At 42.3% G+C, this 15,587-nt stretch overlaps 1 protein-coding gene across 4 annotated transcripts in view; it reads right to left on the bottom strand.

Annotated features, from left to right (window-relative positions):
* The window catches only part of LOC106585260 (phosphofurin acidic cluster sorting protein 2), a 96,240-nt gene that overhangs the window by 44,581 nt on the left and 36,072 nt on the right, over positions 1 to 15,587 (bottom strand). For all 4 annotated transcript variants that reach the window (XM_014171299.2, XM_014171290.2, XM_014171317.2 and 1 more), the window contains exons 2-4: positions 9,857 to 9,944; positions 3,471 to 3,560; positions 3,030 to 3,155 (exon numbers count right to left, since the gene is read on the bottom strand). In XM_014171299.2, the coding sequence (XP_014026774.1) occupies positions 3,030 to 3,155; positions 3,471 to 3,560; positions 9,857 to 9,944 (304 nt within the window). The remainder of the gene's footprint in view (positions 1 to 3,029; positions 3,156 to 3,470; positions 3,561 to 9,856; positions 9,945 to 15,587) is intronic.

Consider the following 15,587-nt stretch of genomic DNA (forward strand, 5'->3'; position numbering starts at 1 on the left):
GACACAGACAGACAGAGAGACACAGACAGACAGAGACACAGACAGACAGACAGAGAGACACAGACAGACAGACAGACAGAGAGACACAGACAGACAGACAGAGAGACACAGACGGACAGAGAGACACAGACGGACAGAGAGACACAGACGGACAGAGAGACACAGACGGACAGAGAGACAGAGACGGACAGAGAGACACAGAGACGGACAGAGAGACACAGAGACAGACAGACAGACAGACAGACAGAGACACAGACAGACAGACAGACACAGACAGACAGACAGACAGACAGAGACACAGACAGACAGACAGACAGAGACACAGACAGACAGACAGAGACACAGACAGACAGACGGACAGACAGACGGACAGAGAGACACAGACGGACAGAGAGACACAGACAGACAGACAGAGACAGAGACACAGACAGACAGACAGACAGACAGACAGACAGACAGAGACACAGACAGACAGACAGAGACAGACAGACAGACAGACAGACAGAGACACAGACAGACAGACAGAGACACAGACAGACAGACAGACAGAGACAGACAGACAGACAGAGACACAGACAGACAGAGACACAGACAGACAGACAGACAGAGACACAGACAGACAGACAGACAGACAGAGACACAGAGACACAGACAGACAGAGACACAGAGACACAGACAGACAGACACAGACAGACAGACAGACAGACAGACAGAGACAGACAGACAGAGACACAGACAGACAGACAGAGACACAGACAGAGACACAGACAGACAGACAGAGACACAGACAGACAGACTGTCAGACAGAGACACAGACAGACAGACTGTCAGACAGAGACACAGACAGACAGACTGTCAGACAGAGACACAGACAGACAGACTGTCAGACAGAGACACAGACAGACAGACAGACAGACACAGACAGACAGACAGAGACACAGACAGACAGACACAGAGACACAGACAGACAGAACAGAGACACAGACAGACAGACACAGAGACACAGACAGACAGACAGACAGACAGACAAGCCCATGCAGGCACACACACACACATTCATAAATTTGCAAACACACACGCGCACACACACACACACACCCCTTCAACTGACACACAGTTTTTCTTAGAAACGGGGAAGCTTAATTTTCCTCCCCATGTTTTCTTCCTCATGTCTCACCAAATCGGATTTGTGTCTCTCACCTTGACAGAAACCCCATCACAGCGACGCCTCTACTCCCACCACGCTGCACTTCTCTACGCTCGCTCTAAGCTCTAGGCTGTGTACCAAATCGCATACGGTGCCATTTGAGAGGCAGCCCTGGAGTTTCATTAACCATCAATCACTGGGGCAGGTTGCATCGAAAATGAAAGCCCCCAAATGTTCTCCAATCACTGCTGTCATTCAAACCCAAGGCAAAGCCTGACGGCACTTTGTTCACACAGTCACATCTCTACTGAGTATGACATGTTCTCTGTCATTCTCCCCGGCATGCTGTATTATTCAGCCGTTTGCGGAGGCGGAATTGTGAAACTAATTGCGAGTGTATTGCGGATGGAGACCTGAGGAAATGTAGCCATGGTAGTCCTGTAATATGATTGGAGGAATGGGGAAGCATGCCTACATCCGGGGGCATGGTTTAATGCTGGCTGGTGGCTGCTGGCTGGTGGCGTGTGGAACAGTTCATGGCTGTACATATAATCACATTGGCTTGTGTTCAGTCAATTTCAAAATATTGGGTTTCTGTATATCGCTTCTGTTCACTTTATGCATTCGGTTACAGTTCCTTGTTATGGCCGGTTAATAAGTTCCTTCTTGCTTTGGCAATTTTGAATTTAGTACAGACCTTGCCAAAAATGGATTCTGAATTGGAACTGGTAGAGCAGCCTGATCTCATAGACTAGATGTAACATAATATACGTAAATCAAATGAGTATGATGTGTTACATTTGGTATGGTTACATAAGACAGAAGGTTACTTAACACAAAAACGAAAGGTCAGGGCAGATGGGTAGGCGTATAACGCAAACGTCTAGCAACCCAAAGATTGCGTGTTAGAATTTCATCATGGACATCATGTGAAATGGATGATGGACATCCACAAAGTAATACATATCACACGAAACATATACTAAATGGAGTGTTTTGGATTTACATACAGAATAATACGAAATGCTCAGAGACCAGGTTAAGTGGAGTTGTCTATGCCTCCTGCAAACCAATAAAGGTAGGCTGTGTTGAGGTATGAGTGTGTGTTGGGGTATGTGTTGAGGTATGGGCCCTGCCAGAGTGCGAATTACACCTGTTTTGAGTGCACGCGCCTAACAATAAAGACATAATTTCAACTGTAAAAATGAATTACCTTTTAATATGGCATGAACACAACTAGTCATGATATTTTCATCTGATTGTCAAACAAATCTCTTCAAAAAGTAGGCATGTTGGTCCACTCCAAAATAATTCCAGCATCCAAACTGCATACTCGCACCATTTTATGAATGGAAATAGACATCCGTTACAAAACACCAAAAAAGTGTGCCTAATGAGATTCTGCAATTGCTGACAATTTTTTTGTAGCCTGAAAAGTCAGGACACCTTAAATGCATTGGAAAGAAGGCTATTTTTATCAAGGACGCATGGCAAACAAATGGCAAAAAATGTGGAAGTACAAATGGAAAATCACCACTACTGGATGGACAGCGCCGCCACATGGAAATACATGGTTTAAACCATGACAAAGAGGTGGGGGTGTTCGTTTCATTGGATGATTTTATTTTCATATTTACCACTGCAAAGCATATCTACCACTGCATTTTAAACGAATATGAGAATGGTTAAATTAGCATTTTTTAGAGACCCCCGAAAGTTTGACTTTCGTTGCATTTAGGGGAGCTAAAGTCTCCCGTAATTCGCACCATGGGCCTTGTTTTCCATAGTTACGGATTTCTAACCCCATGATAAGCAACGTCCGTTTGACTTCATATGCCGTTATGATAAAAAAAAAAGTCAAATATTAAGCTGCCGTCTTTACCTCTGCCATATTGATGACGCCCACAGCTAAGGTCTTATACCCCAGGATGGTGCGGTTTTTATATCGCTTCCTCCTCTGCAGCATGATCTGCAATCGGTTGGCGTCCCTTTTGAGGAAGTGGGGATACTAGGGGGGACAGAAAAGGGCACAACACACATTAGGTGTTACAGGAGGTTACATCATGTCTGTAGCCATGAGCACGTTTTTCTTCAGTCAGTCATTTCTTTGATGCCTTCAGGCTTTGAACGCCAAAATGAGGTGTGGGAAATACACTATAACTAAAAAGGGGGTATGATGTTTACATGGGCACTACCATTACTTTAGCAAAAAGCGCTGTACATCAACCGTTGGCTATTGAAAATATGTATTTCAGTCACATAACGGATCACTCTTTGATACTATGATATAATAGTTTTGAAAGCCGTGTTAACCTGGCCATACCTGGAGTGAGAAGGTTAGCTCAAGGTCGGTCTCCATCAGTCCATCTGGAGGAAGGACATACTCGTTGGACCTCAAGATGCGCTTGGAGCCCTGTGGAGGAAAATTTTAAGAAAGCCACAGAGAGAGTTAGGGATGTAATGGTGACTGAAACAAAGACATTTGGTGGTAACACTTCGACTTTGCAATGCTCCTTTCCCTGAGAAACGTGTATAGAAACTCAATGCTAAAACTCACACATCCCTGTGTCAAAGAAGGAGAGTTTGCCAATGATGCCTAGGGCTTAGGGGTTGTTTCTGGACAGGGTCTTGTTCCCTCAGTAACCTACTGATCCAGCCAATTTAAAGGAAGACTCAGCGATATGATGTAGATACAGAAAGCAAACAGCATAATGGATCAATTTACACAACACCTTAGAGCACTGAAGCACAAGGCACTTCTTTGGTGCCCTCACTACCACGCTGTGAACAGCGTGATGTGAACACGTGCACAGATACTGTGTGTGACTGTGAGAGAGCATCTCACTCATTTCAATATATCTGGTGCTGCTCGTGGGAACGTCTCTTTTTTCCTAGCATGCTCTATCATCTCACCCAATACAAGCTTGCTTTCATCAGTGGCCGTGTCTGAATACCTATACTTGAGTCCTAAAAAAACATTACATTTTATAGTATATGACATTTCGAAAATCAAGTATACTTTAAATGCCTGGATGTCATACTAATTTCGGTTTTGACAACAGCTGATCAATTAGATATCGCGATGCGCTACCAAAATCAATTAATATATGAAGAATGCCAAGAGTGTGCAAAGCTGTCATCAAGGCAAAGGGTGGCTACTTTGAAGAATCGCAAATAAAATACATTTTGATTTGTTTAACACTTTTTTGGTTACTACATGATTCCATATGTGTTATTTCATAGTTTTGATGTCTTCACTATTTTTCTACAATGTAGAGAATAGTAAAAAATAAAGAAAAACCCTTGAATGAGTTGGTTTTCTAAAACTTTGGATATGCGACTTTACGTCTTCACTGAAGAGAAAGAAAAGATGTGTAATTTCAATTAATTTAATGAGATTGTGTTAGATTACATTTTTTCCCATGCATCTTTTTTAAATGCAAACATTTTGTTAATTTTCTCTTCTTTTTTTTTACTGAAACCTATTTTACTGAACACTAGTCTTTCATTTAACTTCTATACTGTCCCAAGATGCACAGAAAAACAACAATACATCACAAAATGACAAAAACAGGGTGTCTTTCACAAAACATTTAGCTAGTATCTTAATATTGGTCATTTCATATCGATTATACATGCAAAAATGCTACATTATGCAATTTGTGTGGTTACTCATGTTCATCGCCGAAATCTTTTAGTATGCTGTAAGTTTATCCGTGCACTTTTACTTTGGAAGGGCCTGTAGAATTTGTACTTACCATTTACAGTTTTAATAGATAATGTTTTATCGAACGGAAATACTGTTGTTACTGCATATCCTTTGATATCCTGCAATAACTGGCTATTGAGACCGTTCAGTTTTTTTTATGGGAATTCACTACAAAGCTTTCTTTATTGCTTGGCTTAGATATGTGGTTGCGCTACTGGAATCAATGAATATCGGGAAACAACGCGATCGCGCATGACGCAAAATATAACATTTTATAGTATGTGCATTTTCGGACTGTGACATTGCTCGTTCTGCTATTTCTTAATTTCTTTCTTTTTGGATTATGTGTGTATTGTTTTGTATTGCAAAGTATTACTGCACTGTTGAAGCTAGAAACACAAGCATTTGGCAGCACCTGCGATAACATTTGCAAGTCTGTGTACGGGACCAAGAAACTTTGATTTGATTTAGCAGTAGATTTATGCATTTTGTATATATTTTATTTATAGATATTCATTTTGTTCCATTTTTGGTGATGTCCTTTTAATAAACCCAAAGTAGATTTCTGTTCACATTTAAAAAAAGTGTTTGTTTGTAATAATAAAAATGTTTTTAAAATCAGTACATCTACTGTTATACTTTCAACATAAAAGGATGCCCTCGCACATCTGAGCTATGTTATTGCAGGTGCAATACATTATCATTAGTAGCCTAGCTATAGTTGGCTAGATCAACTAATAGAGGCCAAGTCTTTGAGTGCTGGCTTGATCAGAAGAAGGTGGTTAGGGATACGATTGATGAAGACGAAGTCTGGTTATGATCCTGTAGAGGGCTAGGTACTCTGGGAACCAGCCCGAGTCTTTTAGCCACTGGACTTCTCCGTCACAATGTATGACATCCACTTGCGTGATTCCTCAGCAGCTCTGGGCACCAGAAATCTCACCACACACAGTTCAGAGTAGTAGCTAGCCAGTCAGCCTCATTACGAGCTCTCTGCATCATTCCTCTACTGCATCTCCCCATTCCTCTCAAGCTTCAGGTGACTCTTCAATTGATGCATGCTTAGGCCTATGGTTAACTCGAGTTTACACCAAATTAGTGATGCACCGATATTACATTCCGATATTTCCTTGCCCCAAAAAACGATACCGATAACCGAAATAAAAACATTTTGCGCCTTTTTAGCATTCTAGTACAGTTAAATAGTTAACACAACCACACGGACACAGCGGTCTAAGGCACTGCATCTCAGTGCAAGAGGCGTCACTACAGTCCCTGGTTCGAATCCAGGCTGTAACACATTCGGCCGTGATTGGGAGTCCCATAGGGCGGCATACAATTGGCCCAGCGTCGTCTGGGATTGGCCGTCATTGTAAATAAGAAGTTGTTCTTAACCGACTCGCCTCGTTAAATAAAAGGTCACACACACACACACACACACACCAAAAAGTTATTTTGTTGGCATTTACGTATGTCACCATTACCAGTAAAACATGATCAAAACCCATTTCTTTCACATACTTGCTGTGCTGTTTTGTTGTTCATTTGTTCAGTCGTTTCATTCTCAACCCGGATTTCATCATACAGGTCAAGCAGTGAAGTTTCAGCTCTTGTTTGTCCGTGGCCTCTCTTCCTCGGCGCACACACACTTTCCATCTTGTCCAGCTGTGTACGTAACATTTCACGTAAACCCTGTTTCTTGTCTGCATCGAAGTGGCAGTCCTTGTACATGGCAACGAGCATGGTGGCGACACAGTAAAGAGAGAATGCCACCAAATCGCTTGTTCACAGCCTGTCGGCAGTTTTGTTGAGCAGGCGTTTCAATGCCATGACAGAGGGTATCACGTCTGCTGCAGACGCAGTTGATGAGCTTATTTCTCGAGTCAGTTGTTCAAATGGAGCTAGCTAGTGTGTTCATGTTTCAAACATGTTCTCAAATGCCATTGAAATGGCAGCAGCGGTATGCCAACCAGCACATTCATAAGCATGCAATACAACTTTCCTCAGTACGAAATCCTCGACGACCCACTGTGCTGTCAGACTCAGCATGCTCATGGGGCTGATATTGCTGGTCCAAATGTCAGTCATGAAGCTAATAGCAGTGACGCCATCACTGTGTAACTGCGGTAGGGTAACATCTGAAAAATAGAGCACTTGGTAGTGTGTACTGGTGTTCGACCAGTCGGCGAAAGCCAACATCACCCACGATAGAGAACGGTTGATTGTCAGGGGCAATTAATTATCTTGCCGTTAATGGATTTCTCATTTGAGTTGTCTCGTTGAAATGTTCTTAATCTTTCAAATGACTGCTCGACTTGTTGACTGCTCGATCCACACAGCAAACATAGTGGGCTAGGTTAAGAATGCTGTGTTACACGTGTAGCACAACATTTTACGTGGCATCATTACATCATGTACCTACCATCTTTGACATCGGTTTTGCACATTGGCGTTAAACTAGACATTGGGCTGATACCAATGTTGGCATTTTTAGCCAACATCGGCCAATTACGATATGTTCACCGATATATCGTGCATCCCCACTCCAAATACGTTTTTCCAAATGCTACTTAGCTAACAATACTCTGGCACTCCGCTGTAGTGAAAGGTCACTGGGTGGAGCTACAGACAATCCTTTCCAGTTCATACGCGAAGCCATAACTGTTGGTGCATTCAAGACAACAGGGAAATCAGAAAAAAAACATGCTCCGACTAGGAAAAATATTTTTGAACAGTCATCCAACTCAGATGAAACTCGGCATCCTACTAGAGCTGAAGATCACCAACGTGACGATTTTCCCCCAGTCTGAGCTAATTTTGTTTCCGAGTTCCCAGTTGCACTTGCGACCGTGGCATACTACAGCATACTTTTTACTAAACAGTACGTGCTAAATAGTGCATAGTACGATTAATATGTATGCAGTTTAAGTAAGTAGTAGGCAAGCCAGAATTCAGACACGGCTACTGACATGCAGAAAATAATATATGGGGAAAAGCTTTTTTTTCTTTCTATCACGGTCAGTTAGCGCTTCACTAACTCTCCATGCTGACTGTTTAGTTTTCTTGTGGTAGGCTAGCTTCACATCCAAATTAATTGACTGTAAACGCAACAGGCTAATTGCTAACAAGACAACGGCAGCAGTCAGCATCTAATGTCTAATGAGCTGTCGCACACAGCTGTACTAAAATGGACCAGCAGACAGTTATCAGTGATGAAGCATCACAATACATTCAGTCTTTAGAGATGAAAAGGGAGAAGGAAAGTTTGTGAGGAAAATAAAACGCATGGAAAAATCTGTATTCGGACATGCATTCCTCTCATGGTGACTCAGTAAACTAAAAAGGTGTGCTAGCTACTTCAAGAATTTAATGCTAATTGATATTAGAGCAGGAAGAAAAGACATGTGGCTTCCAAGAGTAGCCCCATGGGTCCTGACAACTAAGTGCGTAGGTAGGTGTCGGCTTCAGACACGTCTGCAACCAAAGCTATTGGCTAGCTCAATGACAATAAAATGAACTAATTTCTGAAGGCATTTAAAAAACTGAAAGGTCCAAAAACAAGTATGCATTATTGGGTTTTAACATACGGAACAAAACTGCCACAATCTTCTGAGTTCAGTAGCTAGAGATACAGAGTGACCAAGAACAAACATTTTTCACTCTTTTTCCTCCTGTCAATGGGGAATAAAGAGCAGTCGAGACCCGCTCCTGCCTACGCCGCAACTTTCGGTTCTTTTGTGTTGCTGCTCAACATGCTGTCATCAGAGGATCAGATGTGGCCATTTAAGTCCCTTTTCTGACAAGTAGCAGGTAGGCGGCTGAGACAGGCGCTAGCTAGCCATCACAACCAACACAGGAAGAAAGGAATAGACCTGAATGGTGTTCTCAGAAATATGCTGAAGTACAGAGTTACTTGAGGACAGAGCAGCGGTGGGCAATATTGACTTGACACTTCAGGGTCTGATAGGGAACAGCCACCTAAGGTTTTCAGGTCAGGTTTTCTACCACCTGACCAACTGTCATGCTGACATGTTTTAAATCTCTTGAGGTTTGTCGTCCTTCACAACACCAGTGACCATGTCAAAAATGTTCAAACCTGTTGGGCCCCTCTTAGATTAAAGTGCAATTTATTTATGTATTGAAAAATCAATCCAACCAATGTAGTAAACGTCAGATATCTCTGTGTGTATCTGAAAGGTAAGCTTGGCATGTACAGTATATAGAATTATTGCAAAGATTGTTGATAATCTACCTCTCAATACTCATGAAGTGCATAGTGCAAATGACCAGTGAATTTACCACCAGTAATGAGAGAGAACAGAAAGAACACAGTTCAACCACACAATGCTCTTTCAGACTGCACAGAACCCTGAGCAATATGCGAGCACTGGGCAGTACCGCGGCCAAAGCGACTACTTTAGAATGCGGAGTGCCCCAAGTAACGGTCGGACATAACTGTAATATTTTTTATTTTCTCTCTGTTCCTATCGAACAAGCTGTCACCTTGGTAACCGCTTGGGTAGTCCTCAGACTATTGAGCTAAGTGGAAGAAGAGATTCTGGGGAGGTTGTCAGGTGTGAAAGGAAAAGTATGTAGCTAAGTCGCAGTTCTGCCAAGATGCATGAAATAAAGGATGTACAAAGATATGCAATGGCTATAGAAATAGCTTGTAAGGAGAACCACAGAGGAGTGAAAAATATTTCTGATGTTGACCGTGAGCTTTTGTTGGCCATTAGCTTTTGTTAGTTATTTCCATATTTGAGTAAATTGACTATTAGTATTGACCTTGATATATAGTCCTTTGATTTTGTGTTGCTTATTTCAGAAAATAGTATCAGTCAATTGATGCAAACAGTTGTTACCAAACCAGCCCATAACACAAGACTTCAATGGTCAACAGCAATCCAAGTTCCTGTGTTTTTATGGACACTCCATTTGATACTAATACAATCCGAAGCACATTACTTAAATCGTCATAAATCTCCTTAACCTGGACTCACCTGTATTTTGACAGCTATCACCACCGAGTTAAGCTCTCTGTCCAGTTCTTTGAGGACAATCAGCTTCTTGAGGGTCAGGCTGCACAATCTGTGGTCAACAGGGGAGACAGGGAAGGGATTTTGTTTAGTTTCATTCATTTAGATCAGTGGTTCCCAAACATGTTATAGTCCTGTACCCCTTCAAACATTCAACCTCCAGCTGCGTACCCCCTCTAGCACCTGGGTCAGCGCACTCTCAAATGTTGTTTTTTGCCATCATTGTAAGCCTGCCACACATACTATACGATACATTTATTAAACATAACAATGAGTGTGAGTTTGTGTCACACCTGGCTCATGGGAAGCGACAAAGAGCTCTTATAGGACCAGGGCACAAATAATAATTTCTCAATCATTTTGCTCTTTATTTTGCCATCTTACATATAAAACCTTATTTGTTCATCAAAAATTGTGAATAATTTACCACAGGTTAATGAGAAGGGTGTGCTTGAAAGGATGTGCACAACTCTGCAATGTTGGGTTGTATTGGAGAGTCTCAGTCTTAAATCATTTTCCACACAGTCTGTGCGTGTATTTAGTTTTCATGCTAGTGAGGGCCGAGAATCCACTTTCACATAGGTACGTGGCTGCAAAGGGCATCAGTGTCTTAACAGCGCAATTTGCCAAGGCAGGATACTCTGAGCGCAGCCCAATCCAGAAATCTGGCAGTGGCTTCTGATTAAATTCTATTTTCACAGAACCGCATGTTGCAATTTTGATGAGGCTCTCTTGTTCAGATATCAGTAAGTGGACTGGAGGCAGGGCATGAAAGGGATAAGGAATCCAGTTGTTTGTGTCATCCGTTTCGGGAAAGTACCTGCGTAATTGTGCACCTAACTCCCTCAGGTGCTTTGCTAAATCACAATTTAAATTGGTTGTCAGCTTGAGTTCATTTGCACACAAAGAAATCATACAATGATGGAAAGACCTGCGTGTTGTCCTTGTTAATGCAAACAGAGAAGAGCTCCAACTTCTTAATCATTGTCTAAAATTTTGTCCCGCACATTGAATAGTTGGAGATGCCCTGTAACCCTAGATTCAGATCATTCAGGCGAGAAAAAACAACATCCAGGTAGGACAGTCATGTGAGAAACTCATCATCATGCAAGCGGTCAGACAAGTGAAAATTATGGTCAGTAAAGAAAACTTAAAGCTCGTCTCTCAATTTAAAAATACGTGTCAATACTTCGCCCCTTGGTCGCTGCCCATATCGTTCCATAGTGCAGAAAATATATACGAGAGTTCAGGGGCCTTGCTTTAAAAGTTAACCATTTTATCTGTATTGTCCAAAACGTCTTTCAAGCGGTCAGGCATTCCCTTGGCAGCAAGAGCCTTTCGGTGGATGCTGCAGTGGATCCAAGTAGCGTTGGGAGCAACTGCTTGCACACACACACACACACACACACACACACACACGTTACCACTCCACTATGGAGTGGAGCCCTCACCCTCCGATCCAACGGGTCCCAGACGTTCTCAATGGGATTGAGATCCGGGCTCTTCGCTGGCCATGGCAGAACACTGACATTCCTGTCTAGCAGGAAATCACGCACAGAACGAGCAGTATGGCTGGTGGCATTGTCATGCTGGAGGGTCATGTCAGGATGAGCCTGCAGGAAAGGTACCACATGAGGGAGGAGGATGTCTTCCCTGTAACGCACAGCGTTGAGATTGCCTGCAATGACAACAAGCTCAACCCGATGATGATGATGTGACACACCGCCCCAGACCATGACAGACCCTCCACATCGATCCTGCTCCAGAGTACAGGCCTCGGTGTAATGCTCATTCCTTTGACGATAAACGTGAATCCAACCATCACCCCTGGTGAGACAAAACTGCGACTCGTCAGTGAAAAGCATTTTTTGCCAGTCCTGTCTGGTCCAGCGATGGTGGGTTTGTGCCCATAGGCGACGCTGTTGCCGGTGATGTCTGGTGAGGACCTGCCTTACAACAGGCCTACAAGCCCTCAGTCCAGCCTCTCTTAGCTTTTTGCGGACAGTCTGAGCACTGATGGAAGGATTGTGCTTTCCTGGTGTAACTCGGGCAGTTGTTGCCATCCTGTACCTGTCCCGCAGGTGTGATGTTCAGATGTACCGATCCTGTGCAGGTGTTGTTACACGTGGTCTGCCTCGTGCCACTGCGAGGACAATCAGCTGTCCGTCCTGTCTCCCTGTAGTGCTGTCTTAGGCATCTCACAGTACGGACATTGCAATTTAATGCCCTGGCCACATCTGCAGTCCTCATGCCTCCTTGCAGCATGCCTAAGGTACGTTCACGCAGATGAGCTGGGCAACTTTCTTTTGGTGTTTTTCAGAGTCAGTAGAAAGGCCTCTTTAAGGTCCCAAGTAATCATAACTGTGACCTTAATTGCCTACCGTTAGTAAGCTGTTAGTGTCTTAACGACCGTTCCACAGGTGCATGTTTAGTTATTTATGGTTCATTGAACAAGCATGGGAAACAGTGTTTAAACCCTTTACAATGAAGATCTGTGAAGTTATTTGGATTTTTATGAACTATCTTTGAAAGACGGTCCTGAAAAAGGGATGTTTATTTTTTTGCTGAGTTTATAGTCAATGTGCGGGACAAAATTGTGGCTATGATTAAGAAGTTGGAGCTCTTCTCTGTCTGTATTAACAAGGACAACACACAGGTCTTTCCATCATTGTTTGATTTTTGTGTGCAAATGAACAAGCTTACGGACAATGTCAAATAGCGAAGCACCTGAGTGAGTTGGGTGCGCAATTACTCAGGCACTTTCCCGAAATGGAGGACACAAACAACTGGATTCCTTATCCCTTTCATGCCCTGCCTCTAGTCCACTTACCGATATCTGAACAAGAGAAGCTCATCAAAATTGCAACAAGCGGTTCTGTGAAAAATGAATTTAAAATCAGGAGCCACTGTCAGATTTCTGGATTGGGCTGCGCTCAGAGTATACTGCCTTGGCAAATTGCGCTGTTAAGACACTGATGCCCATTGCAACCACGTACCTACAGTTGAAGTCAGAAGTTTACATACACTTAGGTTGGAGTCATTAAAATCCTTTTTAAACCACTGCACATATTTCTGGTTAACAAACTATAGTTTTGGCAAGTTGGTTAGGACATGTTTACAGACAGGTTATTTCACTTATAATTCACTGTATCACAATTCCAGTGGGTCAGAAGGTTACATACACTAAGTAGAATGTGCCTTTTATCAGCTTAGAAAATGTCAGAAAATTATCTCATGGCTTTAGAAGCTTCTGATAGACTAATTGACATCATTTGAGGCAATTGGAGGTCTACCTGTGGATATATTTCAAGGCCTACCTTCAAACTCAGTGCCTGTTTGCTTGACATCATGGGAAAATCTAAAGAAAAATCAGCCAAGACCTCAGAAACAAAATGTCTGGTTCATTCTTGGGAGCAACTTCCAAACGCCTGAAGGTACCACGTTCATCTGTACACACAGCCGTCATACCACTCAGGAAGGAGACGCGTTCTGTCTCCTAGAGATGAACGTACTTTGGTGCAAAAAGTGCAAATCAATCTCAGAACAACAGCAAAGGACCTTGTGAAGATACTTTTCCCCCAGTATCTATATCCACAGTAAAACGAGTCCTATATCGACATAACCTGAAAGGCCACCAGGCAAGGAAGAAACCACTGCTCCAAAACCGCCAGAAAAAAAGCCAGAAAACGGTTTGCAACTGCAAATGGGGACAAAGATCGTACGTTTTGGAGAAATGCCCTATGGTCTGATGAAACAAAAATAGAACAGTTTGGCCATAATGACCATCGTTATGTTTGGAGGAAAAAGGGGGAGGCTTGCAAGCCGAAGAACACCATCCCAACCGTGAACCACGGGGGTGGCAGTATCATGTTGTGGGGGTGCTTTGCTGCAGGAGGGACTGGTGCACTCCACAAAATAAATGGCATCATGAGGGAGGAAAATTGTGTGGATATATTGAAGCAACATCAAGACATCAGTCAGGAAGTTAAATCTTGGTCGCAAATGGGTCTTCCAAATGGACAATGACCCCAAGCATACTTCCAAAGTTGTGGCAAAATGGCATAAGGACAACAAAGGCAAGGTTTTGGAGTGGCCACCACTCCATCATTGAAAATTTGTGGGCAGAACTGAAAAAGGGTGTGCGAGCAAGGAGACCTACAAACCTGACTCAGTTACACCAGCTCTGTCAGGAGGAATGGGCCAAAATTCACCCAACTTATTGTGGGAACCTTGTGGAAGGCTACCGAAAGTAAAACAATTTAAAGGCAATGCTACCAAATACTAATTGAGTGTATGAACTTCTGACCCACTGGGAATGTGATGAAAGAAACAAAAGCTGAAATAAAATTCTCTACTATTATTCTGACATTTCACATTCTTAAAATAGAGTGGTGATCCTATCTGACCTAAGACAGGGAATTTTTACTAGGATTAAATGTCAGGGATTGTGAAAAACTGAGTTTAAATGTATTTGGCTAAGGTGTATGTAAACTTCCGACTTCAACTGTATGCGAGAGTGGATTCTCGGCCCTCACTAGCTTAAATACAGGCACAGACTGTGTGGAAAATGATTCAAGACAGACTCTCTCCAATACAACCCAACATTGCAGAGTTGTGTGCATCCTTTCAAGCACACCCTTCTCATTAACCTGTGGTGAGTTATTCACAATTTTCCATGAACAAATAAGGTTTTATATGCAAAATGGTGAAATAAAGAGCAAAATGATTGATTATAATTATTTGTGCCCTGGTCCTATAAGAGCTCTTTGTCACTTCCCACGAGCCGGGTTGTAACAAACTCACACTCATGTTTAATAAATGTATCATATAGTGTGTGTGTGGCAGGCTTACAATGATGGCAAAAAACAACATTTGAGAGTGCACTGACCCTGGTGCTAGAGGGGGTACACAGCTGTAGGTTGAATGTTTGAAGAACCACTGATTTGAAAACCACTGCTCTGGAGGACATCATTTGAAAAAAAAGTTACCCGCAAAAGGACTGATTTCTCCCAGTAAAAAAAAAAAGGTTTTCAATCTCATAATCCCACTTTTTTAATAGAAAAAAACAACATTGGATGTTCTATGTCCACAACAATGCTTAAACCACATCAGTGGACCCCCCAAAAAACTGAGAAATTTGATGTGTTTGGTGTAGTTACCATTTAAATCACGTACACACCAGCCAGACTGTTTCTGTAGCCATAGGAGGTGTGCGAGTTTCAAATTTGGGGAAGATACATTTTCACCATAAAAATGCACCTTTATAATAAAGCATTCCATGTATCGTCGCATTTGCAGACTCATGTAAGATAGTCTACTATTCCGAATGTGATGATAAGATTGGATAGTCATCATTTAGGCTTATAATATAAAACTCAATCACTGTTTGCAAAAAGTACTGTTCAATGCATGGCTGAGCGCGTAGTGGCGTAAAGTTGGCCTACAGTAGGCTATATCAAATACATTTCTTGGCCTTTTATAAACATTTTATGCTTTCTACTACACTTTATATGACTGGAGACATTAGCAGAATCTTTTTTAATATTACAGAGTAGCCTACTCTGCTGACACTAACAAAAATATCAATAAAAATGACGTTGTCTGATCCATATAGTCGCCCTATGAGAAGGGGAGAAAAAAATAGCCTATTATATGACATCGATTTAACCTGGAGGAGGAAATTATTGTCCAAAAA

The sequence above is a fragment of the Salmo salar genome, chromosome ssa02 (genome assembly GCF_905237065.1).
Source record: "Salmo salar chromosome ssa02, Ssal_v3.1, whole genome shotgun sequence".
NCBI lineage: Eukaryota > Metazoa > Chordata > Actinopteri > Salmoniformes > Salmonidae > Salmo > Salmo salar.